Source organism: Ranitomeya imitator, chromosome 4 (genome assembly GCF_032444005.1).
Source record: "Ranitomeya imitator isolate aRanImi1 chromosome 4, aRanImi1.pri, whole genome shotgun sequence".
Taxonomy (NCBI): domain Eukaryota; kingdom Metazoa; phylum Chordata; class Amphibia; order Anura; family Dendrobatidae; genus Ranitomeya; species Ranitomeya imitator.
The window spans coordinates 412408331-412435912 of NC_091285.1; the positions used below are offsets into that span (position 1 = coordinate 412408331).

At 45.6% G+C, this 27582-nt stretch overlaps 1 protein-coding gene across 5 annotated transcripts in view; it reads left to right on the top strand.

Annotated features, from left to right (window-relative positions):
* The window catches only part of CCDC136 (coiled-coil domain containing 136), a 123548-nt gene that overhangs the window by 32642 nt on the left and 63324 nt on the right, over positions 1–27582 (top strand). For all 5 annotated transcript variants that reach the window (XM_069765422.1, XM_069765421.1, XM_069765423.1 and 2 more), the window contains exons 3-5: positions 1155–1346; positions 1711–1785; positions 17226–17540. In XM_069765422.1, coding sequence (XP_069621523.1) covers positions 1155–1346; positions 1711–1785; positions 17226–17540 — 582 coding nt within the window. The remainder of the gene's footprint in view (positions 1–1154; positions 1347–1710; positions 1786–17225; positions 17541–27582) is intronic.

The following is a 27582-nucleotide window of genomic DNA, read 5'->3' on the forward strand; positions in this document are numbered from 1 at the left end:
AGTATTATGACGGATGCGTTCTTGGCCGAATTTTATAATATAACATGAGAGAGAGGGAGAGAGAGAGAGAGATATTTTTGATGTGCACAAAAAACGTTCCTCTGAACGTTTTCTCTGCACGACGGACTGCTATTTTCCGACGGATCCAGTGCACGACAGATGAAACGGATGGCCATCCATCACAATCCGTCGCTAATACAAGTCTATGGGAAAAAACAGGATCCTGCAGAAAAATTTGCAGGATCCTGTTTTTTCAAAACTCAACGGATTTCGACGTGAGACAACAGACGGAAGTGTGAAAGAGGCCTAAAAGAAAGGGAACATGGACTGCTACTTGTCCTGATAGAGCAGAAATGGCCTTAGCCAAGATATTGTTACAATGTCATACAATTCTATAAAATGACATTCCATATATACCTATTTTGGACTCATGTTGTTGGTATGCCAAGGGTTGACTTTTTTGAGTGGCACCAACTTAAAAACTGAAAACCAGATACATTAAGTCTGGATTTAGAAAGCATTAGTGCTACCCCATCTGGAATAAGAAGTTCAGTTCTGGGAACCAGTGTAAGGCTGCCCTGGAGTCAGTTCAGGTACAAAGAAGAGCCACAAAACTGTTAAGGGGAATGGAGGATCTTAGTTATGTGGAAAGACTAAAAGAATAACATTTATTTAGTCTTGAGAAGAGATGCCTAAGGGGGGACAGAATGTTAACAAGTACATAAACAACACGTACAGTACAGAACCCACTCAAATGACACGGGATACTCCCTCCATAGAGAGAAAGAAAGGTTAAATCTCCAGAGGAGACCAGCCTTCTTTATCATAAGAACTAATAATATGCAGAATAGTCTAGAGATGGGCATAGTTGGAATCATTGATTATTTCAAAAGAGTCTTGGTTTCTTTTATAGAGAAAAATATAATAAAATCCTGTGTAAATGTGTAAAGCTTTTCTGGATGTTTGGTCCCGTGGATTGTCAACTGGGATCAATAGGAAAAGATTACCTCTTTTAAGTCTGATTGGATCATGCATTATGATAGTGCGTATGCCCATCCTCACTTTCCAATCCTTGACTGAACGTGATGAACATTTGTCTTTTTCAACCGCATTAACTATGTAACTATATGGAACTCTGACTTTCTTTACTGCAGATTCAGAAGATGAAGAGCCACCAGACCTTGAATCAGAGTCTGGAGATGTTCAAAGTGGTTCAGAAAGTGGCCCTAGTAGCATGCTCTTGGAAAGCCAAGATTTAAGAACCCAGATCATACAGTTGCTCACAGAGCTGGAAGAAACTCGGGACCTGGCACTAAAACATGAAGACAGCTTTTTGGAGATGCAGGGTAAATACTCCAAAGCATTGAATGTTTTCAGTGCAGCACTGCACTGTTACATTATGTTTGATTTTCATAACATTCACAGTTTCACAAAACAATTCTGATTTATTTTTTTCTCGTTTTTGAGTTAACATTCTTCTTTACACCCTTTTTCCCTTCTGGCATTACATCTGTGCTCTACTGGCACCATATCCTTAGCATGGCAGTATATCTATTTCTGTAGCAGAACATTTCCTCTAGCATCACATCTCATCCCTCTGGCTTCAAATGTACCTGATCTTGCTTATATTAATATAAAACAACCTAAATATGTCAATTTAATAAAGTGATTTGACATTGGTTATGCCACCTGCTGTTATTGTTTTTACAGGTATTTTGGAGGAAGAACGATTGGCAAGTGCTCAACAAGCCGAAATCTTTACCAAGCAAATTCAAAGACTGCAAGGTGGGTTACACAGTGGCACAAATCTCACTGATTTGCAAAATCTGTCACCTTTTAAGTGTAAATTCATCATGGCATAAACAATCACCATGGTATCTATTTAAAGGATTTTTCTTGCCTTCTGTCTTCATGAGCCAACCGTTTCCTGCTTCCGAGCTTCTTGCTTGTCGGGGGGCAGTGCACTCCTGATAACTGATATTTGGACCAGTGACATGGCCTGAACTGTGTGCTCTCCCATGTTGCAGGCTGAGGCAGTTTGGTGTCTGCAGCATAGGAGGAGCGCAGGCGCACTGAACCTGGATGGATCCAGTGATCCAGCAAGCTATTGTGCAACATTTGCAAGCTATATAGCAAAAAGCTTGTAATCTCAATGCTCCCTGAAAATCAGACTGGCCACCACAGACTGCAAAGTTAGCCACTAACCTAAGCAATGAGCAGTAACTTTAGAAATAAAGATCCCTTTGTTCTTGAGACTGGAAAGAATTTTTAATAAGAGGTAAATTGCAAAGGTGTTTGTTTTTACAAGCACTATGCCATGTAATCCATTAAAAATAATAAGGCAATCCTTTTAAGAAATATTTTTATTTTCTATCATATGACGCACATTAAAGTGGAATAGTGGTATAATATTCAGATCTGTAGTGGTCTGACATCCCACACTCTCACTGATCAGCTGTTATTAAAGGGAACCTGTCACCCCTCAAGGCGTTTTTAGGTAAAAGAGCCACCTTTTTCAGCACTAAGGCTGCATTCTGTGAAGGTGGCTCTTCTTTTTTTGCTCCCTACTTAGCTTGCGATCACTCTGACGCTGAAGTGCAGACGAGTCATATCACGCTGGAGGAAAGAGGCAGAGGGAGCTGGGGACAGCCGCAGATACTAACTGCGCATGTGCCAGATTCTTAACCCCGCAGTGTGAATACATCAGAACACACTGCGGGGCGGGATCACTAGATCAGCTGATGGGTCTTGCAGGGCAGCGCGCACGGCGCATGACAGAAAAATAAGAGAGCACAGCTCAGGCGCCAGGTACGTTTATACAAACAGAGGAGGCGGCGCCCGGCACACTGACTGATGGCTGGGAGGCAGTTGAGTTCGGGGGAAAAGACGTGCCCCCCGGACAGAATACAGGTATGGCGTGAAAATTATAAAACTTAATATTGTAGCATTAGTAGGGAGCAAAAAAAGAAGAGCCACCTTCACAGAATGCAGCCTTAGTGTTGCAGAAGGTGACTCTTTTACTTAAAAATGCCCAGGGGGGGTGACAGGTTCCCTTTAACTGCAACTGCGGCTGGCTGTAAAGATTGAATAGGGCTGAACAGCACAGGTCTGTTCAATGTGTAGGAAATGCAGTATAGATAGTATATTTTGACTTCAGCAAAACATTCGATAAAGTATCTCATGCTATTCATGTTGAAAAAATGTCCAAGCATGGGATTGACAAGACTACGGTTAGGTGGATTCATAACTGACTCAGAAATCATACTCAAAGAGTGGTAATAAATGGTTGCACATCCAATTGGAAGAGTGTTTCAAGTGGGGTATCACAAGGCTCTGTCATTCTTCGCCGCAGCTGAATGATTTACATCTGTTAGCCAGCATAAGTACATGTGGGGATTCCCTATCAACCAGGCAAACCCCACATGTACTTATGCTGGCTAATAGCTGTAAATCATTTAGCTGCGGCGAAGAAAACTAAATCTCCGAGCACTTACAAATACTCGGAGGACACCCGAGCGTGCTCCGAAAATCTTGAGAAACGAGTACACTCGCTCATCACTATTTACCATACTTTGTAGCACCGAGGAGTGGATACCCAGGAATTAGGAATAATGATGACCAATGCAGCGTCTCCACAGCCCGATGCATGTTTTGACTCCTGCTTCTTCCAGTGGCATGGATCTCTTCTTTATTTTGGCCATGTTAATTTGGGCAAAACTTGTGTTACAGAGAAAAAATTCAGAAGGATCTAGATAAGCTTGAACAATATGCAGCGACTAATAAAATTATAGTTAATTAACAGAAAGAAATGCAACAATCTACATCTGGGCAAGAAAAACAAAAATTCCATCATCATCACCATTACAGAAAAAGAGGAATAGAACTAAGCAACAGCAGGTGTGAAAAAGACTTGGGTATACTAATAAATCACAGACTGCACATGAGTCAACAGTGTGATGCAACAAGAAAAAAGGCAAACTCAGTTTTGGGATGTATTAAGAAAATCATAGAGTCTAGATCATGTAAAGTAATTTTCCCCCTCTACTCCTCCTTGGTCAGACCTCATCTGGAATACTGTGTCCAGTTTTGGGCACCACATTTTATAAAAAGAGATTGAAAAACTTGAGCAAGTTCAGAGAAGAGCTACTAGGATGGTGAGCAGATTGAAAAGTATGTCCTATGAGAAACAGCTAAAGGATCTGGCAGTGTTTAGCTTGCATAAAAGAAAGCTAAGAGGAGACTTAATAGCTGTCTACAAATATTTGAAGGGAAGTCACAGGGTAGAGGGATCATCCTTAATCTCATTTGCACAGGGAAATACAAGAAACAATGGAATAAAACTGAATGGGAGAAGATACAGATTATATATTAGAAAAAACTTTTTGACAGTGAGCGTGATCAATGAGTGGAACAGGCTGCCACGAGAGGCAGTGATTTCTCCTTCAATGGAAGTTTTCAAACATCCTAAATAGGCAGTGTAAGCGGTTTATACCTTGTGGGAATAAAAGGACTAGAAATAGGAAAAACCCAATGTGGCTAAACAAAGAAGTAAGACAGGCAATTAACAGTAAAAAGAAAGCATTTGCACTACTAAAGCAGGATGGCACCATTGAAGCTCTAAAAAACTATAGGGAGAAAAATACTTTATCTAAAAAACTAATTAAAGCTGCCAAAAAGGAAACAGAGAAGCACATTGCTAAGGAGAGTAAAACTAATCCCAAACTGTTCTTCAACTATATCAATAGTAAAAGAATAAAAACTGAAAATGTAGGCCCCTTAAAAAATAGTGAGGAAAGAATGGTTGTAGATGACGAGGAAAAAGCTAACATATTAAACACCTTCTTCTCCACGGTATTCACGGTGGAAAATGAAATGCTAGGTGAAATCCCAAGAAACAATGAAAACCCTATATTAAGGGTCACCAATCTAACCCAAGAAGAGGTGCGAAACCGGCTAAATAAGATTAAAATAGATAAATCTTCGGGTCCGGATGGCATACACCCACGAGTACTAAGAGAACTAAGTAATGTAATAGATAAACCATTATTTCTTATTTTTAGGGACTCTATAGAGACAGGGTCTGTTCCGCAGGATTGGCGCATAGCAAATGTGGTGCCAATATTCAAAAAGGGCTCTAAAAGTGAACCTGGAAATTATAGGCCAGTAAGTCTAACCTCTATTGTTGGTAAAATATTTGAAGGGTTTCTGAGGGATGTTATTCTGGATTATCTCAATGAGAATAACTGTTTAACTCCATATCAGCATGGGTTTATGAGAAATCGCTCCTGTCAAACCAATCTAATCAGTTTTTATGAAGAGGTAAGCTATAGACTGGACCACGGTGAGTCATTGGACGTGGTATATCTCGATTTTTCCAAAGCGTTTGATACCGTGCCGCACAAGAGGTTGGTACACAAAATGAGAATGCTTGGTCTGGGGGAAAATGTGTGTAAATGGGTTAGTAACTGGCTTAGTGATAGAAAGCAGAGGGTGGTTATAAATGGTATAGTCTCTAACTGGGTTGCTGTGACCAGTGGGGTACCGCAGGGGTCAGTATTGGGACCTGTTCTCTTCAACATATTCATTAATGATCTGGTAGAAGGTTTACACAGTAAAATATCGATATTTGCAGATGATACAAAACTATGTAAAGCAGTTAATACAAGAGAAGATAGTATTCTGCTACAGATGGATCTGGATAAGTTGGAAACTTGGGCTGAAAGGTGGCAGATGAGGTTTAACAATGATAAATGTAAGGTTATACACATGGGAAGAGGGAATCAATATCACCATTACACACTGAACGGGAAACCACTGGGTAAATCTGACAGGGAGAAGGACTTGGGGATCCTAGTTAATGATAAACTTACCTGGAGCAGCCAGTGCCAGGCAGCAGCTGCCAAGGCAAACAGGATCATGGGGTGCATTAAAAGAGGTCTGGATACACATGATGAGAGCATTATACTGCCTCTGTACAAATCCCTAGTTAGACCGCACATGGAGTACTGTGTCCAGTTTTGGGCACCGGTGCTCAGGAAGGATATAATGGAACTAGAGAGAGTACAAAGGAGGGCAACAAAATTAATAAAGGGGATGGGAGAACTACAATACCCAGATAGATTAGCGAAATTAGGATTATTTAGTCTAGAAAAAAGACGACTGAGGGGCGATCTAATAACCATGTATAAGTATATAAGGGGACAATACAAATATCTCGCTGAGGATCTGTTTATACCAAGGAAGGTGACGGGCACAAGGGGGCATTCTTTGCGTCTGGAGGAGAGAAGGTTTTTCCACCAACATAGAAGAGGATTCTTTACTGTTAGGGCAGTGAGAATCTGGAATTGCTTGCCTGAGGAGGTGGTGATGGCGAACTCAGTCGAGGGTTCAAGAGAGGCCTGGATGTCTTCCTGGAGCAGAACAATATTGTATCATACAATTATTAGGTTCTGTAGAAGGACGTAGATCTGGGTATTTATTATGATGGAATATAGGCTGAACTGGATGGACAAATGTCTTTTTTCGGCCTTACTAACTATGTTACTATGTAAACAGAGGCTTGACAGACATCTGTCTGAGATAGTTGCTACTGACAAAACAAACAAACACAAAAAAGAGCGTCAGCCGAAGAGCACAGTGAGTCCACACGGGGAGATGGGGAGTTGAAGGATTGAGCTCCACTTACTTTGTAGGGGTAGAAAGATTCTTATCCCCCTTCCTTTAGGTCAGCCTCTCCTCCTTGCACATAGTGTTAAATATGCTTATTTTGTGTTAGGTGTCGAGTTCCCGCCTCTGCACAGGTGGAATCTCGAGCCATCTCCACTGTGGTCGCCCATCCTTCTCCAGCCGCAGTGGAGCCTGCTCAGCGGAGACGTTGGTCCCAGCTTCTGGCTCAGGCAGATACTCTACACCTGGTTACTGCTGTTCTTCCAGGTTCTGCCATTATAGCCAGTACTGGTCAGCGGCGAGCAAACGTCTCTGGGACTAAGTCCTGCTTTTCCCCTTCTGAGCATGCCCAAGGTAAGACCTCTCATTGGAGGTCAAGGGTCACATGCTCAGGTACTGCAGCAGCTCCCATTGGTCCTCTAGGAAGGTCCTGAAGTTGCTCAGATACTGTGGCAGCTCCCATTGATCCTCTAGCAAGGTCCTAAAGTTGTTGCAGCTATAAAACGTTCGCATGGCCATGCGCTAGTATCAACATGTGTATGAGCTTTGCTATTGTGGTCGTGGCTGTATGTGGTCAGGGTTTGGCTGAAATAAGCCCCTAGAATACCAGCACCTCCGGTGAGGAGTTTTGTATGAATGTATTCAGGGCTGGCTCATAGCCTCTAGAATTCTGGTTCCACCGGAGAGGAATGTTTTGTGTGCTTCTCTGAGTGCGTGACCACTGACTGCCATCAGCTCAGCAGTTACCTGTGTACCGCTGTGACGATAACAGGGCACAGCGTCTTCTTTCTGTGCGACTCTGTGAAGTAACAGAGTTCGCTTATACCACAATATAGTGCCTTCATTTGCTAGCAGCAGGTTCCTCCTGCACGGTGGACCCCGGGCTGCGAACGCACCAATAATAACATCTATATTTACTCGGTGCATTCCGCTAGCCCTAACATAATACTAGCGCCAGGGTCTGGCTAGCAATGGCGGACAAACAGCAATCTTTGCGGTACATCCAGCAGCTGGAGGTCAGGTTGGCGGCTCTTGAGCGCACAACCTCAGCTGTGGATGTTACCGCAGTAGCTGTTCAGGCTGCTAGCGTGGCTGCAGCAAATTTGGCCACTGCCACCCCTGTTCCGACCCTATCTCGCCTCCCGCTGCCAGAAAAATTTTCTGGTGATGGCAAATCTTGTAGGGGTTTCGTGAGCCAGTGCTCTATACACCTCAAGCTCCTGGCTGCACGTTTCCCTACAGAGTGGGCAAAGGTGGGATTCATTATGTCTCTCCTGTCGGACAGGGCGCTGGAGTGGGCTACGCCGCTGTGGGAGCGTGGCGATCATGTGGTGCAGAGTGCTCAGCTATTCCTAAGCACTCTGAAACAGGTCTTTTTAGGACCTCTAGTCACCCATGATATGGCGCTCCAACTGTTGGCATTGATTCAGGGCTCGTCCTTCGGCAGCCATTTTGCCGCACCTTAGCACCTGAGCTGGAGTGGTTGGATAAAGCCCTCATCCCTATATTTTGGAGGGGGCTGGCTGACCATGTTAAGTCTGGCCACTAGGGAGATTCCCGCCACACTGGAGGAGCTAATAGCTGTATCTACTCATATTGACCTCTGTTTTGACGAGCAGAGGTTAGAGCGAGCCCAATGTAGGCAGAGGTTTCGGCTGGCTCCCACCTTCACCAAACCTTTGGAATCTCCGGTACAGGCGCCCGAGTCACATGAGGCCATGGAGGTGTCATGAGCGGGATCTAAGTCCTGGACCGCTCGTGCACTTAGGGTCTGTTATGTTTGCCGGCAGTCAGGACATCTTGCCACCAGATGTCCCCAGCGGTCGGGGAAATGTCAGCATCTAGTGGTAGTGGGTGGAGGTTCACAAGACATGGCTACATTTGCCTCAAAATTGTCCTTTAAGGGGACAATTACCATTGGCCCATCCACTCATTCGGTAGAGCGTTGCGTGGATTCCGGGGCGGAGGGCAATTTTATGTTTTCTGCCTCCGCCCAACGACACGCAGTACGTCTGGTGATGCTTGTGGAGCACCCCCATGGGTACAGGGTCCAGCGGTTCACAGGGGGATGTCACGGTGGCTGACCTGGTCCGTGGCCCCGGGACCTCAGTGTAAAAGGGAAAGGTCTTTCAAGGGATAAAGTTTGTGTTTGTGACGCCACCTGTGGTATTCGGTCAGGGTGACCGACGCTGCTTTAAGGGGACTCCTGGGGTGATGTTATGGCAGCTAGATGGTATACCTTCCCACAGGTGACATATGTCCCCAGGGCTTCCCAGTGTGTAGATGGTGGATGGTGAGAGGCACAGCGAAGAACGAGGATACAAGGTTGCAGTCTCTTTACCTTTACTGAAGACTTCAGCATCCGCAGTCCAGGGCACCAGATCACAGGGCAGGCAGAGTCCGGCCGGTTTGGAGGCAAGTCCAGAGTCCCCTTGTCCAGGTGGAAATCAGTTGCCTTCCCTTGCGCTGCAGTGTTGTAGTTCCTTACTGCCTAAGGCTTCACATAAGGTCCTCACAGATGTAATGTCTTTCTCTCTGTCCCCCATATAGACTAGGACAAACACGTATGACTGGTGGCTTGAGGCTGTTTATTGGGACTCTAGCACACCCCGGCCTCCAAAGGTTGCCACCGTGGCTCCTGGGTGTAGGGCGGATAGGTAACTTGCAATTAGCTGTCCTGCCGGTCTCTGGAGCAAAGCATAAAGGTCCTTACTCCATTGGTGTTCCGGCTACCGGGCTTCTGCGCCTCAGAAGGAGGCAGCCTGTGTAGGGCTGGTCCCCTTCTGGTATCCTCTTATTGCTGCGACTCCTTTCATGCTCGCTGCAATACAGTTCTGCCTTCTGTGTGTCTCTTTCTGGGAGCTGCAGCTCTGAGGACATGCACAGCTCTCTTGTCCTTTCTCCTTCATTCACTGACAGGATCCCACCCCTGTCAGGAACCAACTAACTGAGCTGAGCTCAGCCAGCAACTAACTAACTTTCCCTACAGGCAACCAGTTTTACCTATGTGGGGAGTGACCTAGTAAATAGGAGCAGAAGTTCCCCCTGGTGCCTGGAGTGTGAAATGTGTTGCATGTTTGTGAGACCTGGATGCAGTTATCCTTCTTTGCCTCCAAACGTAGCATCACTCTCCCTGAGAGGAAAGCAATACCACTGCGACGACCAGGACCCTGGGGTGCCGCACTCACCCAACCAGCGACCGTACGAGTGGTGAATGTGTCGACACTGCCCTCACAGATTACACACCAGACCATCCCATTTACTCTATCCATGTCGCCATCTCATCAGGTGATAATATCTCTGCTCATCATTCCTGAGGGAATTGATGAGGTCGTGTTAGGGATACCTTGGCTACGGTACCACTCTCCTCATATTGAGTGGTCCACAGGCAGGATTTTGGGATGGAGTGAATCTTGTGGGGGTAGATGTCAGAGGGAATGCATTCAGGTTGCTACTACAGAGGTACCCTCAGATCTCTCATTTCTCCCCAAGCAATATTGGCCCTATGCGGACGTGTTCTCCAAAAGGTCTGCGGAGACCCTTCCGCCTCACCGCCCCTATGACTGTCCGATTGACCTCTTGCCTGGTGCTGAGCCTCCCCGGGGTCGAGTCTACCCATTGTCTCTCCCAGAGACGGAGGCAATTTCTCAGTACATGCAGGAGAATTTGGCAAGGGGATTCATTAGAAGTCTGTGTCACCTACAGGGGCTGGGTTCTTCTTCGTGCAGAAGAAGAATGGAGAATTACGTCCATGCATAGATTATAGGGGTCTTAACGCCATCACCGTTAAGAACAAGTACCCATTGCCCCTGATATCTGAGCTTTTTGACAGGCTTCGGGGAGCAAGAGTGTTTACTAAACTAGATGTGCGGAGTGCTTAAAACCTGATTCACATCAGTGACGGGACGAATGGAAGGTGGCTTTTAACACCAGGGATGGGCACTATGAATATCTGGTGATGCCCTTTGGGCTCTGCAATGCCCCCGCCGTTTTCCAAGACTTTGTAAATGATATCTTCTGGGATATGCTCTCCACCTCGGTTGTAGTCTACCTGGATGATATTCTCATCTACTCTCCAGATATATTCTCCCACCGGAGAGATGTTTGCAAAGTCTTCAATCTCCTACGGGCAAATTCCCTCTATGCCAAGTTGGAGAAGTGTATGTTTGAGCAGGAGTCTTTGCCTTTTCGTATATCATCTCGGCCCAAGGATTGGCTATGGATCCTGCCAAGCTACAGGCTGTGATGGACTGACAGGAACCCCATTCTCTCAAAGCGTTGCAGCGCTTTATAGGGTTCATTAATTACTATCGCCAGTTAATTCCCCACTTCTCAACTTTGGTAGCTCCTTTGGTTGCCCTCACCAAAAAGGGAGAAAATCCCAAATTGTGGTCGGAGGAGGTCTCCAAGGCCTTCCTCTCTATTAAGTCCCACTTTGCTAACGCTCCCATAGCCGACTCCACTGGTCAGACTCCATTCCTCCTTAATTACGGCCAGCATCCGTGAGATCCTGTGCCTATGCCTGTGTCTTCCGCCGACTCCAGGGTGGCAGACTGGGCTGTGGAGGCATGGGACATTTGGAACCTCACTCAGAAGGCCATCTGGGCCTTCAAGGAGAGAATGAGGTCTTCCGCCGATGCACATCGGCGCCCTGCTCCGACCTTTGCTCCTGGCGACTTAGTGCGGCTCTCCGCCCGTAACATCAGGCTGCGAGTTGAGTCCACTAAGTTTGCACCTTGCTACTAGGGTCCATTCAAGGTCCTCGAACAGGTTAACCCTGTGGTCAACCGTCTGGCCCTTCCTCCACGCCTAGGTATCACCGACACCTTTCATGTGTCCCTCTTAAAACCCGTATACATGTTTGGTTTTCTGAGTCATCTGCCAGGACATCGGGTTCATCTTTGGACGATTACGAGGTGAACGCTATCTTGGGGTGCAAGGTGGTACATGGCAAAAAATTTTATTTGGTGGATTGGAAGGGTTATGGCCCAGAGGACAGGTCCTGGGAGCCTGCTGAGCATATTCAAGCTCTGCAGCTCGTTGCTGCCTTCGAACGTAGCAAGTTCCAAGGAGGGGGGCCCTAGGAGGGGGGTAATGTTAGGTATCGAGTTCCTGCCTCTGCACAGGGGGAATCTCAAGCCATCTCTGCTGCGGTCTCCCATCCTTCTCCAGCCACAGTGGAGCCTGCTCAACGGAGACGTCGGTCCCAGCATCTGGCTCAGGCAGATACTCTGCACCTGGTTACTACTGTTCTTCCAGGTTCTGCCATTATAGCCAGTACTGGTCAGTGGCGAGCAGACGTCTCTGGGACTAAGTCCTGCTTTTCCCCTTCTGAGCATGCCCAAGGTAAGACCTCTCATTGGAGGTCAAGGGTCACATGCTCAGGTACTGCAGCAGCTCCCATTGGTCCCCTAGGAAGGTCCTGAAGTTGCTCAGGTACTGTGGCAGCTCCCATTGATCCTCTAGTAAGGTCCTGAAGTTGCTGCAGCTATAAAAGGTTCGCATGGTCGCGTGGCCATGCACTAGTATCAACATGTGTATGAGCTTTGCTATTGTGGTCACAGCTGTATGTGGTCAGGGTGTGGCTGAAATAAGCCCCTAGAATACGGCACCTCCGGTGAGGAGTTTTGTATGAATGTATTCAGGGCTGGCTCATAGCCTTTAGAATTCCGGTTCCACCAGAGAGAAGTGTTTTGTGTGCTTCTCTGAGTGTGTGACCACTGACTGCCATCAGCTCAGCAGTTACCTGTGCTCCCCTGTGACGTTAACAGGGCACAGCGTCTTCTTTCTGTGCGACTCTGTGAAGTAACAGAGTTCGCTTATACCACCATATAGTGCTGTCATTTGCTAGCAGCAGGTACCTCCTGCACAGTGGACTCCGGGCTGCGAACGCACTAATAATAACATCTATATTTACTCGGTGCGTTCCGCTAGCCCTAACATTTTGCACATTTATTTAATCAGGACTCTTTATAAGGTGCGTTACTCTTAAAGAAAAAATGTCATGATATTTTCATAAAAATTTTAGTGGTTTATTGAATTGTCCACAGAAAAACCACATTGCAACAAAACATAAACTAGGTGAAATAGTTATGAACAGATTGTCCATTTGTTCCTCATCTTTCCTGAGATGGTAAAAAGCGTCTGTCTTTCTGTTATGGAATAAAAGTAATCATGGCTACCTGTTGTTCGTTCCTTCTGTGTTGTCTGAAGTCCATGGAGAATGATGGAGAAGTGCCCCACAGAATCTGCATCTCTTGGCAGAAAACGCATGCCAAAATGCTTGCGGATTTAATGCGGAATTGATGCCGATTGCTTGCGGATTTGTTGCGGATTGTAATGCGTTTTTTGATGTGCGGATTTGCCTTACTCAATGCATAGTCAATGGGTGCAGAAGCGCTGCGTTTCCGCACAAAGAATTGACATTCTGCCGAAAAAAACGCAGCAAATCCGTGCGGATTTTTCCGCAGCATGTGTACAGCAATTCTCAAATTCCCGTTGACTATCATTGCTACTGTACTACACTGTGGATCTAATGCAATTCCGCGTGTCCAAAACTCTGCGGAAACGCATCAAAATCTGCAATGTGTGCACATAGCCAATGTGATAAGTCTTCTGTCAACATTGCATAAATGTCAGCCTAAATTTTAAGAATTTTCAATTATTTTTAAGATGTGTTTACATGGCTCACTGACAATCCTTAACCCCTTTCTGACCTTGGACGGGATAGTACATCCGAGGTCAGAAGCCCCGCTTTGATGCGGGCTCCGGCGGTGAGCCCGCATCAAAGCCGGGACATGTCAGCTGTTTTGAACAGCTGACATGTGCCCGTAATAGGCGCGGGCAGGATCACGATCTGACCACGCCTATTAACTAGTTAAATGCCGCTGTCAAACGCAGACAGCAGCATTTAACTACCGCATCTGGCCAGGCGGCCGGAAATGACGTCATCGCCGACCCCGTCACATGATCGGAGGTCAGCGATGCTTCAGAATGGTAACCATAGAGGTTCTTGAGACCTCTATGGTTACTGATCGCCGGTAGCTGTGAGCGCCACCCTGTGGTCGGCGCTCACAGCACACCAGATTTTCTGCTACATAGCAGGAAACATAAAAAAAAAATATAAAAGTTTAAATCACCCCCCTTTCGCCCCAATCAAAATAAATCAATAAAAAAATCAAATCTACACATATTTGGTATCGCCACGTTCAGAATCGCCCGATCTATCAATTAAAAAAAAAAGCATTAACCTGATTGCTAAACGGCGTAGCGAGAAAAAAATTCGAATCGCCAGAATTACGTTTTTTTGGTCGCCGCGACATTGCATTAAAATGCAATAACGGGCGATCGAAAGAACGTATCTGCACCAAAATGCTATCATTAAAACGTCATCTCGGCACGAAAAAAATAAGCCATCAACCGACCCGAGATCATGAAAAATGGAGATGCTACGAGTATCGGAAAATGGCACAATTTTTTTTTTCTTTTTAGCAAAGTTTGGAATTTTTTTTCACCACTTAGGTAAAAAATAACATAGTCATGTTAGGTGTCTATGAACTCGTACTGACCTGGAGAATCATAATGTCAGGTCAGTTTTAGCATTTAGTGAACCTAGCAAAAAAGCCAAACAAAAAACAAGTGTGGGATTGCACTTTTTTTCAATTTCACCGCACTTGGATTTTTTTTCCCGTTTTCTAGTACATGACATGCTAAAACCAATGATGTCGTTCAAAAGTACAACTCGTCCCGCAAAAAATAAGCCCTCACATGGCCAAATTGACAGAAAAATAAAAAAGTTATGGCTCTGGGAAGGAGGGGAGTGAAAAACGAACACGGAAAAACGAAAAATCCCAAGGTCACGAAGGGGTTAATGTGAATGCCCCTGACTAGCTTTTTATTTCTTTTAATTTCCATGTTAATTCACTTGTCAACATTGAAGTTGCAGCACCATCAAGGAAGAGTTGTGGAATTTTGGAAATCGCAGGATCAATAGACATGTAACTGATGTGCAAATGTTTAAAAAATTGAATCAAAATTTTTTAAACATCTTGATTTATTCAGTATCAAGACCTCGTAATGCTTACAGCAGTGGGATATGAAGCTACGCCTCTGTAGACTGGAGCCTTACTCCAGCGCCTTAGACCGCTCGGCCATGCTACCTTAATATTATCTCCAACTGACAAGCCTACTGCCTGCAGTGATCCTGAACTTACTGAACCACCGCACAACCTGCCCTACCCTCTCCTAGTGTTTCATCACCCATCCCCTGCAGACTGTGAGCCCTCGCGGGCAGGGTCCTCCCTCCTTATGTACCCGTGTGCCTTGTTTTTTTGCTCATGTTTAATGTATTTGTCTATATTTGCCCCGTATTCTCATGTAAAGCGCCATGGAATAAATAGCGCTATAAAAATGTATAATAATAATAATGACCCCCATGTGACAGCCCCTTCCTCCTCCTAAGAGCTGTGAATATAAATGTGTCCCACACTCCACGTGTTCTCTCTACATGGTGTTAACTTATACTCTGAGCTACATACAGTCATGGCCAAAAGTATTGACACTCCTGAAATTCTGTCAGATAATACTAATTTTCTTCCTGAAAATGATTGCAAACACAAATTATTTGGTATTATTATCTTCATTCACTTTGTCTTAAATGAAAAAACACAAGAAAATGAAGCAAAAAGCAAAACATTGATCATTTCACACAAAACTCCAAAAATGGGCCAGACAAAAGTATTGGCACCCTCAGCCTAATATTTGGTTGCACAACCTTTAGCCAAAATAACTGCGACCAACCGCTTCTTCAGGTAAGTCTTGGCAAACTCCAGCCTGGCTTTTTTATGTCTCGGGGTAAGAAGTGGGGTCTTCCTGGGTCTCCTACCATACAGTCCCTTTTCATTCAGACGCCGACGGACAGTACAGGTTGACACTGTTGTACCCTCGCACTGCAGGGCAGCTTGAACTTGTTTGGATGTTAGTCGAGGTTCTTTATCCAACATCTGCACAAACTTGCGTTGAAATCTCTTGTCAATTTTTCTTTTCCGTCCACATCTAGGGAGGTTAGCCACAGTGCCATGGGCTTTAAACTTCTTGATGACACTGCGCACGGTAGACACAGGAACATTCAGGTCTTTGGAGATGAACTTGTAGCCTTGAGATTGCTCATGCTTCCTCACAATTTGGTTTCTCAAGTCCTCAGACAGTTCTTTGGTCTTCTTTCTTTTCTCCATGCTAAATGTGGTACAGACAAGGACACAGGACAGAGGTTAAGTCAACTTTAATCCATGTCAACTGGCTGCAAGTGTGATTTAGTTATTGCCAACACCTGTTAGGTGCCACAAGTAAGTTACAGGTGCTGTTAATTACACAAGTTAGAGAAGCATCACATGATTTTTCGAACAGTGCCAATACTTTTGTCCACCCCCTTTTTTATGTTTGGTGTGGAATTATATCCAATTTGGCTTTAGGACAATGCTTTTTGTGTTTTTTTTCATTTAAGACAAATTAAATGAAGATAATAATACCAAAGAATTTGTGATTGCAATCATTTTCAGGAAGAAAATGAGTATTATCTGACAGAATTGCAGGGGTGTCAATACTTTTGGCCATGACTGTACACAGAAATAGCTTTTTGTAATGTCAGCGAGAGGCAATGTGCTCAGTACAGGATTGAGAATAATTAAATTGATAATTAATATTTAACACATAGACAAATGCAGTGTAAGTTAAACCATATACTGGAGTAATTGCCAATCCAGCAAAAGACTCAAGGAATTAATTTAATGGATAAAAATACTTTTATAAATCAATACCAAATAAACAGAGCCCATTCTCTCTTTTTGTTCATTTGTTATTAAGTTGTAAAAGTATTTTTATCTATTAAATTAATTCTGCAAGTCTCTTTCTGGATTGGCAATCACTCCCATGTATGGTTTAGCTTCCACTCCACTGGTCTATGTGCAAGGAGGAGAGGCTGACCTGGAAGAAGGGGGGATAGGAATCTTACCAATTACCAATAACTCCTCAATGATTATTTTCACCCAAAATTGATCATCATAGGCCAAAACATTTTTGCATGTGTGTTAGCTACCAGTGATGAATGAAGGTGCTCGGATAAGGTGTTATCCATACATGCCCAGGTGCTGAGTGTCTTTGGCATGCTCGAATAATATGTTCGAGTCTCTGCATCTGCATGTCTCGCGGCAATTCAATACCCGGAACATATGCATGAATTTCCTGTTTTTTAGGCAATCCTTGCATGTGTTGCAGTTGTCAAACAGCCATGAGACATGCAACTGCTCGGACATGAACATATTATTCGAGTACGCCTAAGACACTCATCACCTGTGCATGCTCGGATAACACCTTATTCCATCACGTTCGCTCAATCACTGTTAGCTACAAGCCACTCTAGATCTAGCAGGGATGTTATCTATATACACTTAGTCGCCCAAGAAATTTTGTGCCTATGTAGTGTTCAAATTAAACTATTTAGGTCCAAATGTTTTAATGTTGGTTTTCCATCAGAATAACATGTTCTTTTCTCCTCTTTGAAGCTCAGCTGCGTTCTGTGCAGGAAGAAGTTGACAGCTTGGAGCAGGAGAAGGAGTGTGAGCTGCTGGAGGTGACCCAAGAGTTACGCTGCGCTCAGGAGGAGATTATGTCTCTGAGGCAAGCTGCGGAGGAAGCGGCAGCTGAGAGGGAGAGTGACATTGCTTCCTTGCAGGAGGAGCTGTGCAGACTGAGAGCAGAGCTGCATGAATTGCAGGAGACAAGACAGGAGTATGAAATGGAAATAACCACTCTTAGAGCAGAGATCAGCATGAAAAGCTGTAGTGGCCACTCAGGCCAGGAGCCAGGGACCCTGCAGGGTAAGCACAACAACTGTCTATCATGATGTATGCACAACACAAAGGGTCCCATTCATTGCAGAAGCATTCCAATGAAACTTTGTACGCCTTAAACCGTATGTGTTTTAGTGTCAGTGTGTTAATGTACTCACTAGTCAGCTTCTTCTGCAGGTCTCCAGCGATGCTCTGGTCCTCTTCTCACTCACATGACTGCAATTCTGACTTGCCAGATCACACTGGGGTCTATGTGTGAGCCGGAAGTCTCTCTTACAATGTCAACCTATAATCTTACAAAGACATACTTTGTAAAAGTGACTTCAGGCTAACACATAGACCCCAGGGGGATCTGCCAATATGGAGTAGAAGTCATGTGATCCAGAAACAGACGGAAACTGTGTGGGAATTGGGAAAGGTGTGGCAACACGGTGGCTTAGTCGTTAGCACAGCAGCCTTGCAGCGCTGGAGTCCTGGGTTCAAATCCCACCAAGGAAGAAAAAAGAAAAATGCAGCAGCACAGCCTGAAGCGAGGTTCGGTACACACTCAGTCCTTAATAATGGAACACTGACAGTCTCGGGAGGTGCTCGCGTAGAAAAACAGGAACATACCATATTGTTGTGAATTCTGTGGCAGAGTTCACTCCTGTGGTCACAAGTGGTACTTCGGCTGATTCTCTCTGGGAGCTTCCGTTTGTGGAGAAAAGTGGTACTGCAGCTTCTGAGTTTCCTCCCTCAGGTGATCTGGTGAGGTCGTTAGCTGCTTCTCTACTTAACTCCACCTGATGCTTTGATCCATGCTTCCTGTCAATGTTCCAGTGTTGGACTTGTGTTTCTCTGGATCATTCCTGTGGCCTGCTGCTCTGCATAGCTAAGTGCTTCTTTGCTATTTGTTGCTATTTTTTCTGTCCAGCTTGTCTATTTGTTTTGCTGGAAGCTCTGGGACGCAAAGGGTGTACCTCCGTGCCGTTAGTTCGGTACGGAGGGTCTTTTTGCCCCCTTTGCGTGGTTTTCTTTAGGGTTTTGTGTAGACCGCAAAGTTATCTTTCCTATCCTCGTTCTGTCTAGAATATCGGGCCTCACTTTGCTGAATCTATTTCATCCCTACGTTTGTCTTTTCATCTTACTCACAGTCATTATATGTGGGGGGCTGCCTTTTCCTTTGGGGTATTTCTCTGAGGCAAGGTAGGCTTATTTTTCTATCTTCAGGCTAGTTAGTTTCTCAGGCTGTGCCGAGTTGCATAGGGAGCTTTAGGCGCAATCCACAGCTGCCTCTAGTTGTGTTTGGAGAGGATCAGGAATTGCGGTCTACAGAGTTTCCACGTCTCAGAGCTCGTTCTATTATTTTGGGTTATTGTCAGATCACTGTATGTGCTCTGATCGCTATGTACATTGTGTTACTGAATTGCCTAGCATAACAGTACAGGAAGCCACAAGTACTAATGATTCTCAATAGAGGGAAAAAAGAAGTTCTGAGACCATTTTTTTTTCTTTGCACTGTGTTTTGCCTTTTTTTTCCCCTAGACATTTGAGTGGTTCAGGACACAGGTGTTACAATGGACATTAAAGGTCTGTCTTCATGTGTAGATCAGCTCACGGCAAGAGTTCAAGATATACAAAATTTTGTGGTTCAGAATTCTTTGTTAGAACCGAGAATTCCTATTCCAGATTTGTTTTTTAGAGATAGAACTAAATTTCTGAGTTTCAAGAATAATTGTAAACTGTTTCTGGCTTTGAAACCTCGTTCCTCTGGTGACCCAGCGCAACAGGTTAGGATCGTCATTTCTTTTTTGCGTGGCGACCCTCAGGACTGGGCATTTTCTCTTGCGTCAGGAGATCCTGCATTGAGTGATATCGATGCGTTTTTCCTGGCGCTTGGATTGCTGTACGATGAGCCTAATTCAGTAGATCAGGCAGAAAAAAATTTGCTGGCTCTTTGTCAGGCTCAGGATGAGATAGAGCTATATTGCCAGAAATTTAGAAAATGGTCCGTGCTCACTCAATGGAATGAATCTGCGCTTGCAGCCATTTTCAGAAAGGGTCTCTCTGAAGCCATTAAGGATGTCATGGTGGGATTTCCTATGCCCGCTGGTTTGAATGAGTCTATGTCTTTGGCCATTCAGATCGGTCGACGCTTGCGTGAGCGTAAATCTGTGTACCATTTGGCGGGATTACCTGAGATTAAACCTGAGCCTATGCAGTGCGATAGGACTATGACCAGAGTTGAACGGCAAGAACACAGACGTCTGAATGGGCTGTGTTTCTACTGTGGTGATTCCACTCATGCTATCTCTGATTGTCCTAAGTGCACTAAGCGGTTCGCTAGGTCTGCTACCATTGGTACTGTACAGTCAAAATTTCTTCTGTCCGTTACCTTGATATGCTCCTTGTCGTCGTATTCTGTCATGGCGTTTGTGGATTCAGGCGCTGCCCTGAATTTGATGGACTTGGATTATGCTAAACGTTGTGGGTTTTTATTGGAGCCCTTGCAGTGTCCTACTCCATTGAGAGGAATTGATGCTACACCTTTGGCCAAGAATAAGCCTCAATACTGGACCCAGCTGACCATGTGCATGGCTCCTGCACATCAGGAGGTTATTTGCTTTCTGGTGTTGCATAATCTGCATGATGTGGTCGTGTTGGGGTTGCCATGGCTACAAGCCCATAATCCAGTATTGGATTGGAATTCCATGTTGGTGTCCAGCTGGGGTTGTCAGGGGGTACATGGTGATGTTCCATTTCTGTCAATTTCGTCATCCACCCCTTCTGAGGTTCCAGAGTTCTTGTCTGATTACCGGGATGTATTTGATGAGCCCAAGTCCGATGCCCTGCCTCCGCATAGGGATTGTGATTGTGCTATCAATTTGATTCCTGGTAGTAAATTCCCAAAAGGTCGACTGTTTAATTTATCCGTGCCTGAGCACACCGCTATGCGCAGTTATGTGAAGGAATCCCTGGAGAAGGGGCATATTCGCCCGTCGTCGTCGCCATTGGGAGCAGGGTTCTTTTTTGTGGCCAAGAAGGATGGTTCGCTGAGACCGTGTATAGATTACCGCCTTCTTAATAAGATCACTGTTAAATTTCAGTACCCCTTGCCATTGTTATCTGATTTGTTTGCTCGGATTAAGGGGGCTAGTTGGTTCACTAAGATAGATCTTCGTGGTGCGTATAATCTGGTGAGAATCAGGCAAGGCGATGAATGGAAAACTGCATTTAATACGCCCGAGGGTCATTTTGAGTATCTAGTGATGCCGTTCGGACTTGCCAATGCTCCATCAGTGTTTCAATCCTTTATGCATGACATCTTCCGTGAGTACCTGGATAAATTCCTGATTGTGTACTTGGATGACATTTTGATCTTCTCGGATGATTGGGAGTCTCATGTGAAGCAGGTCAGAACGGTTTTTCAGGTCCTGCGTGCTAATTCTTTGTTTGTGAAGGGATCAAAGTGTCTCTTTGGTGTGCAGAAGGTTTCATTTTTGGGGTTCATCTTTTCCCCTTCTACTATCAAGATGGATCCGGTTAAGGTCCAAGCCATCCATGATTGGACTCAGCCGACATCTCTGAAAAGTCTGCAAAAGTTCCTGGGCTTTGCTAATTTTTATCGTCGCTTCATCTGCAATTTTTCTAGTGTTGCCAAACCATTGACCAATTTGACCAAGAAGGGTGCTGATTTGGTCAATTGGTCTACTGCTGCTGTGGAAGCTTTTCAAGAGTTGAAGCGTCGTTTTTCTTCTGCCCCTGTGTTGTGTCAACCAGATGTTTCTCTTCCGTTCCAGGTCGAGGTTGATGCTTCTGAGATTGGAGCAGGGGCTGTTTTGTCACAGAGAAGTTCTGGTTGCTCAGTGATGAAACCATGCGCTTTCTTTTCCAGGAAGTTTTCGCCTGCTGAGCGAAATTATGATGTGGGCAACTGAGAGTTGCTGGCCATGAAGTGGGCATTCGAGGAGTGGCGTCATTGGCTTGAAGGAGCTAAGCATCGCGTGGTGGTATTGACTGATCATAAGAACTTGACTTATCTCGAGTCTGCCAAGCGCTTGAATCCTAGACAAGCTCGTTGGTCGTTGTTTTTTGCCCGTTTTGACTTTGTGATTTCGTACCTTCCGGGCTCTAAAAATGTGAAGGCGGATGCTCTGTCTAGGAGTTTTGTGCCCGACTCTCCGGGTTTGTCTGAGCCGGCGGGTATCCTCAAGGAAGGAGTAATTGTGTCTGCCATCTCCCCTGATTTGCGGCGGGTGCTGCAAAAATTTCAGGCTAATAAACCTGATCGTTGCCCAGCGGAGAAACTGTTTGTCCCTGATAGGTGGACGAATAGAGTTATCTCTGAACTTCATTGTTCGGTGTTGGCTGGTCATCCTGGAATCTTTGGTACCAGAGAGTTAGTGGCTAGATCCTTTTGGTGGCCCTCTCTGTCGCGGGATGTGCGTACTTTTGTGCAGTCCTGTGGGATTTGTGCTCGGGCTAAGCCCTGCTGTTCTCGTGCCAGTGGGTTGCTTTTGCCCTTGCCGGTCCCGAAGAGGCCTTGGACACATATCTCTATGGATTTTATTTCTGACCTTCCCATTTCTCAAAGGATGTCAGTCATTTGGGTGGTCTGTGATCGCTTTTCTAAGATGGTCCATCTGGTACCCTTGTCTAAATTGCCTTCCTCTTCTGATTTGGTGCCTTTATTCTTCCAGCATGTGGTTTGTTTGCATGGCATTCCAGAGAATATTGTTTCTGACAGAGGTTCCCAGTTTGTTTCGAGGTTTTGGCGAGCCTTTTGTGGTAGGATGGGCATTGACTTGTCTTTTTCCTCGGCTTTCCATCCTCAGACTAATGGCCAGACCGAACGAACCAATCAGACCTTGGAAACATATCTGAGATGCTTTGTTTCTGCTGAACAGGATGACTGGGTGTCCTTTTTGCCTTTGGCTGAGTTCGCCCTTAATAATCGGGCCAGCTCGGCTACCTTGGTTTCGCCGTTTTTCTGCAATTCTGGGTTCCATCCTCGTTTCTCTTCAGGACAGGTTGAGTCTTCGGACTGTCCTGGTGTGGATACTGTGGTGGAAAGGTTGCAGCAGATTTGGACTCAGGTAGTGGACAATTTGACCTTGTCCCAGGAGAAGGCTCAACTTTTCGCTAATCGCAGACGCCGTGTGGGTCCCCGACTTCGTGTTGGGGATCTGGTTTGGTTATCTTCTCGTCATATTCCTATGAAGGTTTCCTCTCCTAAGTTTAAACCTCGTTTTATTGGTCCGTATAGGATTTCTGAGGTTCTTAATCCTGTGTCTTTTCGTCTGACCCTTCCAGATTCTTTTTTCATACATAATGTATTCCATAGGTCATTGTTGCGGAGATACGTGGCACCTATGGTCCCATCTGTTGATCCTCCTGCCCCGGTTTTGGTGGAGGGGGAATTGGAGTATATTGTGGAGAAGATTTTGGATTCTCGTGTTTCAAGACGGAAACTCCAGTATCTGGTTAAATGGAAGGGTTATGCTCAGGAAGATAATTGGGTAAGATAAGATTCCTGGGTTTTTGCCTCTGATGTCCATGCTCCCGATCTTGTTCGTGCCTTTCATGTGGCTCATCCTGGTCGGCCTGGGGGCTCTGGTGAGGGTTCGGTGACCCCTCCTCAAGGGGGGGGGGTACTGTTGTGAATTCTGTGGCAGAGTTCACTCCTGTGGTCACAAGTGGTACTTCGGCTGATTCTCTCTGGGAGCTTCCGTTTGTGGAGAAAAGTGGTACTGCAGCTTCTGAGTTTCCTCCCTCAGGTGATCTGGTGAGGTCGTTAGCTGCTTCTCTACTTAACTCCACCTGATGCTTTGATCCATGCTTCCTGTCAATGTTCCAGTGTTGGACTTGTGTTTCTCTGGATCATTCCTGTGGCCTGCTGCTCTGCATAGCTAAGTGCTTCTTTGCTATTTGTTGCTATTTTTTCTGTCCAGCTTGTCTATTTGTTTTGCTGGAAGCTCTGGGACGCAAAGGGTGTACCTCCGTGCCGTTAGTTCGGTACGGAGGGTCTTTTTGCCCCCTTTGCGTGGTTTTCTTTAGGGTTTTGTGTAGACCGCAAAGTTATCTTTCCTATCCTCGTTCTGTCTAGAATATCGGGCCTCACTTTGCTGAATCTATTTCATCCCTACGTTTGTCTTTTCATCTTACTCACAGTCATTATATGTGGGGGGCTGCCTTTTCCTTTGGGGTATTTCTCTGAGGCAAGGTAGGCTTATTTTTCTATCTTCAGGCTAGTTAGTTTCTCAGGCTGTGCCGAGTTGCATAGGGAGCTTTAGGCGCAATCCACAGCTGCCTCTAGTTGTGTTTGGAGAGGATCAGGAATTGCGGTCTACAGAGTTTCCACGTCTCAGAGCTCGTTCTATTATTTTGGGTTATTGTCAGATCACTGTATGTGCTCTGATCGCTATGTACATTGTGTTACTGAATTGCCTAGCATAACACCATATAGCACTAGTAGAAAAAACGCGGCAACACTCACCGAACCTGTGATCAAGTCTTGTCTTTATTAGAAAGCATGTAGAAACATCTTCACGGCACAGGGGAGTGGAGGAGCAAAGGAGGTGAGCGAGGAAAGGACGACGGCCGTTTCACGCCAAACCGGCGCTTCTACGGGTCCACACCCGTAAGTCATGTGATCCAGAAACAGATGGAAACTGTGTGGGAATTGGGAATTGGGAAAGGTGTGGCGTGTCGTTAGCACGTAGTCGTTAGCACAGCAGCCTTGCAGCGCTGGAGTCCTGGGTTCAAATCCCACCAAGGACAACATCTGCAAGGAGTTTGTATATTCTCCCCATGTTTTCATGGGTTTCCTCCGGGTTCTCCGGTTTCCTCCCACATCCCAAAGTCACACAGGGAATTGTGATTGTGAGCCCCAATGGGGATAGTGATGATAATGTCTGTAAAGCGCTGCAGAATATGTTAGCGCTATATAAAAATAAAGATTATTATTATTAAAGATGTTGATCAGCGAATATAATATTGATTGATATTGATCGGCAAATATATTAACACACTGTCACTAGAACAAATATACATTACACGGGTTTAGGCCATAAGGAATTTCATGAGAGTGTTTTTTTAATTCCATTTTTCCATTTTTTCCCTTTAGTTTCTAGTTTTTGGTGTTTTTGCATGATTTTCAGTTGTGCCTTATTCTTCAATTTGCACTTTTTTTTTAAAAAAATGTATTTTCTGTGTTTGCCTGTGTTTTTTTAATGTTCGCTACCATGGGCATGGTTTGAGCTTTTCAGATGTTTTTGCCCAATTCGTCAATTACAACTTGTTAAAAAGTTGCTATATTTTTTCACAAATGTACTCCAGTCACTAGTCATTAGTGTCTGGACTGTGCATGTGTCAGGCGTAAACACACATACTGTACATCTACATGCATATTAGGCATAGTGTAATAAAATATGAACATGCTAATTCATAAAACATCTGCTTTTCCACATAGCACATATAAGCGCAAAGCATATATAAAATATGCAATCATAACATATTCATAAACAAAATGATTGTCTTTCATTATTTTATTAGTAATTTTGTAGGAACAAAAAGTCTTACTTTTATTTTACCCAAATATATGGGTCTGGTCTACAGTGATTTACTAGTATATAGAATGTATGAATACTACTTTTATTATTATTTATTTGTATAGCACCATTTATTCCATGGTGCTGTACATGAGAAGGGGTTACATACAAAACACAAATAGAAATTACAATGAAAAAAACAATAGTGACAGATGGGTACAGAGGGGAGAGGACCCTGCCTTTGTGGGCTTACAGTCTACTGAATAATGGAGAAGGAGACAATAGATTAGGGTACTGCGGCGGCTTCAGAGGTGGTGAGATGGCAGCGGGTCATTGCAGGATGTATGTGGAGCGCCCCCAGACGCAGGGCTACAGGTTACTCAGTACCGGTCCTTTCTGTCTCAGTTCTGGGGTTGTCACGGTGGCTGCACCCGGTCCGTGACTCTGCTAAGGGGCGTCCAATGAAAGGTGATAGGAGTCTGTCAAGGTTTCGTGACGCCACCTGTGGTGTTCGGTCAGGGTGACCGACGCTGCTTGGGGTCCGCTGGGGTGATGGAATGGCAGCTAGATGGTATACCTTCCCACAGGCGAAGTATGTCCCCAGGGCTTCCCGACTAGGTGGATGGTGATGGTGTGAGGTGCAGACAATAACGAGGACACAGGGTTGCAGTCTCTTTACCTCTTTACTGAAGACTTCAGGATCCTCAATCTAGAGCACAGTTAACAGGGCTGTCTGAGACCGGCCGGTCCGATGGCACATCCAGAGTTCCCTTTGCAGTATCTCGCTTTCCGGCAGGGCCTTGCTTTCTGGCTTCGGAGCTCTGGAGCTTCTTTCTTGCTCCGGACCAGACGAGGCTGCCGACAGACGTCTGGTGAGGCCCCTTCCACCCGGCCTCAGTGTTCAGCTGCATCCGCCGGAGTTGATCGCTGAGCTCGTCCTCTCCGGCCTGCAGGAAGTCGGGGCCAACAGGTGATGCCTGGCCGTGGTATCTCTCTGGGTAGCTGGGGGAGTCCTCGGCTCCGACCCCACGGTCCGATCCCGGGCGGCTGGTCATGGCGTCTCCCACGTGGCTCACTTCTTCTCCCTCCTTGTCCTTTTCCCGCTCTCTCCTTCGTGGGCGGTTTCGTTTCCTTTGTCTCCGCCCTCCACTGAGGATCAGGAGGCGGATCTCAGCCGATGACGGACACGTCCTCAAGGTACAGAAATATTTAGACTGGGCGGCCATTGTCGTTCGCGCTCTTCAGCTTGTCCACGCCCACTTCCACGCCCTTCTTCTTCTCCTGCGCTCCTCGTGGCGCTGTAATGGCGGCGGTTTTGGCGGGAATCTTGCGGCAATCAGCAATACACAGTCCTTGCAATAAATCACGGTTCAAACACAATTCAATCATAGTTCCAAGGCACACATGACCTGCTTCTTCAGGCTTAAGTACGATCCTGTTCGTGACGCCAAGTTGGAGTGCCCCCAGATGCATGGCCACAGGTTTCTTAGTACCGGTCCTTTCTGTCTCAGTTCTGGGGTTGTCACGGTGGCTGCACCCGGTCCGTGACCCTGCTAAGGGGCGTCCAATGAAAGGTGATAGGAGTCTGTCAAGGTTTCGTGACGCCACCTGTGGTGTTCGGTCAGGGTGACCGACGCTGCTTGGGGTCCGCTGGGGTGATGGAATGGCAGCTAAATGGTATACCTTCCCACAGGCAAAGTATGTCCCCAGGGCTTCCCGACTAGGTGGATGGTGATGGTGTGAGGTGCAGACAATAACGAGGACACAGGGTTGCAGTGTCTTTACCTCTTTACTGAAGACTTCAGGATCCTCAATCCAGAGCACAGTTAATAGGGCTGTCTGAGACCGGCCGGTCCGATCAAATCCAGAGTTCCCTTTACAGGTGGAAATCGTTGCCTACCAATAGCGCCTGTGGGTTGTAGTGCTACCCTGCTGAGCATTCGGAATAGTCCTCACAACTTCTGTTCTCGTTCGTTTGTTCTTTCTAATTCTTTCTAATTCTTTCTCTTTCGTTCTAGATGTTTCTAGTTTCTCATCCCCCAGGTATGTTATGGCTAGAACTCACCCATATGACGGGAAGGACCAAGGTTGTGTATGGAAAGATATCGGGAGATTAGTTTAGATTATGGACGGTGTTTTTTCACTGAGAAAATCATCTTATACTTAGAAGAGCAGCTGTGGCTCATTGCTAAAGCAGGGGTTTCTTTCTTTTACACTGGGAGAAAATGAAACAATCATACCAGTATCTGAGATATATGCCATGCAACTGAGTCCATCATCCTACACAGGCCCCTGTGCAGATGAACTGGCTGCACATGCAGTTTGTCTGCCCTCTGGTTATCAGTGGCCGAAGTTTACGTCCGAACCCCCAGCAAAACCCGCGCTTTGCCGTGCATCATCTTCGGGAGTGTACGCCTACAGAATGTGGACACTCAGACGTAGCAGACTGCGTCTGAAGGTCTGTCTCCTGTTGGCTTACACTCTAGAAAATGATGCATGTCAGAGTGCACATTCGCTCTGCCGTCACCATCGCAATGTGA